This window comes from Dipteris shenzhenensis, chromosome 20 (assembly GCF_047967505.1).
Source record: "Dipteris shenzhenensis isolate YYH24624 ecotype China chromosome 20, Dip_SZ_1.0, whole genome shotgun sequence".
In the NCBI taxonomy this organism is placed as follows: domain Eukaryota; kingdom Viridiplantae; phylum Streptophyta; class Polypodiopsida; order Gleicheniales; family Dipteridaceae; genus Dipteris; species Dipteris shenzhenensis.
This window is the reverse complement of record NC_141615.1, coordinates 12,007,148-12,011,787: the sequence shown is the minus strand read 5'-3', so window position 1 is coordinate 12,011,787 and position 4,640 is coordinate 12,007,148. Positions and strand designations below refer to the sequence as shown.

Genomic DNA, 4,640 nt, shown 5'->3' with positions numbered 1-4,640 from the left:
TAGAACGTGGGTAAAATTGTATGGAGTAGAAGTTTTCTTGAGGAGGCAACTTCCTCAAATACCTAGAGATTATATATGAGGAAAGTGTAGACGGACTTCATTGTCAAGCAGCAAGGAGAGCCAAGTCAACAATTAGACATCAATGCTCAAAGACATGGAGGAAATGACCAAAAAGTTGTGTAGCAAGTAATCCCCTCGACCCATTGAATATGGAATAAGGACTCCCATTCTCTTAGCACACTTGCTCTACGTTTGTAGACCCATTTGTTTCACGTGCTAAGACCTTAATTTTAGTAAGTCCATTCCCAAACTATGTAATCCATGTGTTAGCACATATGGGAAATGAACTTGCATGAGTCCTCTGAATAATTTATGACCTTAATTAAGTTTAGAGATCCATTTCGATTCTGTTTCCCTCGAATGCGAAGACCTGAAGTCTGAAGTGATCCTTCTTTCATGTTCTGATTTCAACGTGCAACACACGATAACTGCCCCCTTCACCTGCTTTCTGGGTTCAGGTTCTTTTGTTATTCTAATTAAGCCCAACATGAGCTGTAGCCTGTCTCATACCAGGATTTAGGGATCCTCAGATTCAATTGTCTCAGCTGGATTATGAATCTTTGTTCCCCGCTGGTGGTTTTCGTTCGTCTACAACACCTCATAAATATTCTATTCTCACAATATTAAGGATTTGAGCGTTGCTAAAAGAGTTTGGGGAACTAACGGCAATGTGTTTACAGCTTGTGCGAATCTTGGAAGCTGTAACTATGTTTACAGGACTTGGAAATCACGTTCGATCACTCAAGCAACTCCATCTAAACTTAAAAGCGGCACAGTATAACCACAGCAGCACGAAGTCGCAACCTAAAAGTATCACAAAATTGGACACATATTGAAGAAACTGCAGCGGAATATGTGATTAGCATTAAGAAGTTAATATAGCAGAGTAAGATAATTTGCTGGATATCATCACGTAGCGTCTGGTTCCATTCCAGCAGTAGTTAAAGTATAATCTACATGAAGAGGCTCAGTTTTCTGAGGATTCCTTTTATATCAGCTTTGCATCAAGCAACTGAAAGGGGGCAGAGAGGTGAAAGGTCCCACGAATTCCACATAGCTGCCTCTTGGCTTTGTGCGTCTGGATTCTCAGCAAGTAGAGATGTTGTGGCTGAATTGTGACTTTGATTCGTCTTCCAAACCGATGAATCTGCTGTTGCAGATTTCCATGGGGAAGAAAGCAGATATGAGGGAGAATTGGAATGAAGAGAATTGCAAGACGAAACTGCACTGGCTGATGGTGAAGACGAGCTGGTGAAGTAAGGGGCTGCTGCAGCTGTATGAGATTGCTTTAACAGCTCATGGACTCCGTTGAGAGCGTATAAGGAAGCTGACACCCTTCTTTCAAATCTCATGTGCTTGATTGCCTCGTCATCCTCTTGATCAGGATTCTCCGAGCCCTCGCCAAACGTGTTCTCAGCTTCCTCGAGTTTATCGGATAGCTCGCTAATCAGAGGAAAATCATCCACTTGTATAGAAGGGCACAGTGACGATTCAACACCAAAATCAAACGGCGTATAATAGGCCGATTCGATTTGCGAAGTCATGTCCATCCCCGAGGAGCCAAGTATGTCGTCGTTGAGACCGAGGACCGCATCCATGTAGCCACCCCTCTGGAGCTTCAATGGTTCATCATTCAGAGTGTTCTCCGGCAGATGGGCAATCCGTTGCTCCTCAAATCCTTGCTCGTGCTGTCGACGGGATGCTTCTTTCCACTCCTGCCATTTCCTCAACTCCAGTTGGTTGCCGTAGCCGCCTCTTTTCGTTTTATCAGAATAATCGCTGAGACAAAACTGACGTTCTGATTCTATTTCACTCGATAGCACGGATGGTTCCAGAGCCTCCCTACGGACCTTTTTCATTGGACCGTGAAAGCCAACAGTGGCTCTATCATTACCTCCCCAAATTTCGAACTCAGGACTGGCTTCCCTAGTTGTGTAATTAATCGATGACAAATTGGAGCGGGTCGGCGAAGCTGTTAAGCTACCAGTATCCTCATCCTCGTTTTCAGAGTTCGAGCTAGGACTCTCTAGTAGCGGGTGCTGTCCGCCAGAAGACAGCCTACGACCTTCGGAATTGTACGTCGACAGATTGTTGCGAGTCTTTTGGGTAGCGCATCCAGCCGAAGCGGGAGCACGGTGACGACGGACATGCAGCATCTGAGCAACCCTCGATGCCAATGGAGAAGTCTTCGTTGCGGGAAGTGGAACAAAATTGGTCCGAGTGTTGTTACCTCTGAGCAGGCAAGCGGCTTCGTCATATGCACGAGCTGCGTCCTCAGCAGTGTCGAACGTCCCAAGCCACAGCCGAATTTTCTGAGTTGTATCCTTGATTTCGGCAACCCAACGACCCGATGGACGTTGTCTCACTCCCACGAACTTCTTCCTTCGCTTCTTGCCTCGAAGACTAGCTGGAATAGCATCATCTTCATCCGGCAGGTCGGTGCGCTGCGAGAAATTTTTGACTTTGGTTCCCAGAGGAGAGTGCCTGATTGGGGATTGGACAGTATTGCCTGGGCTAGGACAAGATGCAGACCTATCATAGATCGACTCGCACGTCACAGAAGATGAGATTCCAGAGGCTGCGCATCCATTGGAAGCATTGGAAACGTGATCGGACGAGCTAAGGGTGGAATTTGCGGAACGAAGAGAGTAGCAATGCCTTCCCGAAACAGTGTCACGAACTGAACTTCTGTCAGCTGCCATATTCTGGGAGAAAGATCAGAGCAGACGAAAAGGTTTCCACAACGGTGCAAATTCAAGCGGATTGCATGGCGACAGACCCGAAAATCTGAGAGCTTCAGGAGAGGATCACGATTCACGAGAATGCAAACTTGAAAGCAAGCACGACGTAGCTACTTTTCTCGCGCTCTGACCTCTCTCTCTCTCTCTCTCTCTCTCTCTCTCTCTCTGTTGATCTCGGCAACACAACGATTTTCTTCTTCTTCTGTTATTGTGCTTCTCTCTCCCTGTCTCTCTTACTCTTACTTCTTCTTCTCTTCCCCGGCCTCTCTCTCTCTCTCTCTCTCTCTCTCTCTCTCTCTCTCGCTTCCTTTCTCTCACACTCTACCTCTAAGGATAGTCTGGCCTAGACCTTATCTTGGTCCTGTCCTTAAAGTCCAGCTCGCACGTATCGCATGGAACGAGTTAGCTACCTTGATCTTTCTCCCTCCTGGCTACTTGATCTTTTCAACTCCCTTGCTCGCTCATAGTTTGGATCGAGTCTTCGCAAAGCAAGCGAGACGCATTGATGCAGGAAATAAGAAAGTCCAGTGGGCGGGACTTTGTAACCATCAACGGCGTCTCTCATGCCCAGCCACCAACAGATAAGGGGCCCCAAGCCACACAAGCCCGGCTGAGATTCCAATGAAGGAGGAACCCCAAACAAGCAAGAAGATGGTTGATGAGTGATACGTGGAAGCATGACATTGTCTGCTTTATTCATACCTGATTATCCTCTCCCTATGGTTAACTCTTTTTTTCACCAAGTACCACAACAGGTTACTTCCCTTCCAAAGTTTGGCTAGTTTGAGGGCTTTGGCCAAGCCATGGGACAAACCCTGCAAGTTAATAGCTTAGCTTCAATGAAGAGAATACTTGCATGTTTTGTTAGAAATCGGGTATCCATAATTCAGAGAGCCTACGTGACTATTATTTGTTTGTTTTCAGCCATTTAAATGGAGAGAACACCTACAAAGTCTATTCAAACTGGCATCCATACTTGGTTGTACTCTATTCGACAAACGAACTACTAGCTGTTTGTGTTCATCCATTTACTTGAACATTGGGTAGTGAAAATACTCTCAAATGAAGGGTGCTTTGAGTTTTCTAAAGAATGATGGCATAGACAGGGCTGCGTGACTTCGAAAGATGATGGTAGGAAGGTAGTTACATTCTCTACCTTCCTAAAATAGCTTGGATGTTCTCTCGTGGAAAGAGGCCCCATAATGCCTATCTACAAGCACTAAGCTCATGGAAGCCATTCATGCTCATGTGATAGACTGTGGCATGCAATAAGAATTGTGAATCATGAAATGATTCACCTGAATTCACGATCATCACCTAAGCATCATGCCTAGTTGATCTCATGTCTATCATAAACCATGAGTAGCTAGGTTCAGTTTAAGTCAAAATCTTAAGTTTAAGCGTAACAAATATGGAGATTGGAGTCTGGACAAAAATATAAAAAATTGGTAGGTCATCATAAGGGATCCACTACTAAAGGTTGAAAATTGTATGGGTTAGTGGTGTTTCAAAACTCTAGAAAACCTCGAGGAGGATTCATACAAGGTTGTTCAGGGCTTAAGTCCTTAAAGAAATCAATGATAATAAAGGATCTATCCTCAACCTAAAGGATGTGCTTTAATCGTAAAAACCATACTTCTTGGAAGACTTGTTGTATTTTGTGAGACGAGATGGGTTTAGTATATCCACCCCATTTGTACACGTCCTTCACAAGGCTAGTGTTTGTATCATGTTGTACATGTCCTTCACAACGCTAGTGTTTGTACCATGGCATGGTGGTCGGTAAGGAATCTAAATCACCAAGATGTGAACTTTGAAACCAATATTGTCCACAGTCAA

At 44.8% G+C, this 4,640-nt stretch overlaps 1 protein-coding gene across 1 annotated transcript; it reads right to left on the bottom strand.

Moving 5' to 3' along the window:
• Window positions 1-912: 912 nt before the first annotated feature.
• On the bottom strand, window positions 913-3,352 carry LOC147889289 (uncharacterized). The gene has a single exon (XM_087391783.1). The coding sequence runs from the start codon at window positions 2,760-2,762 to the stop codon at window positions 1,065-1,067; it is 1,698 nt and encodes a 565-aa protein (XP_087247909.1). The 5' UTR covers window positions 2,763-3,352; the 3' UTR covers window positions 913-1,064.
• Between the last annotated feature and the right edge of the window lie 1,288 nt (window positions 3,353-4,640).

Coding starts and splice junctions, on each gene's coding strand:
- LOC147889289 (XM_087391783.1), bottom strand. CDS start 2,762: ATGGCAGCTGACAGAAGTTCAGTTCGTGACACTGTTTCGGGAAGGCAT.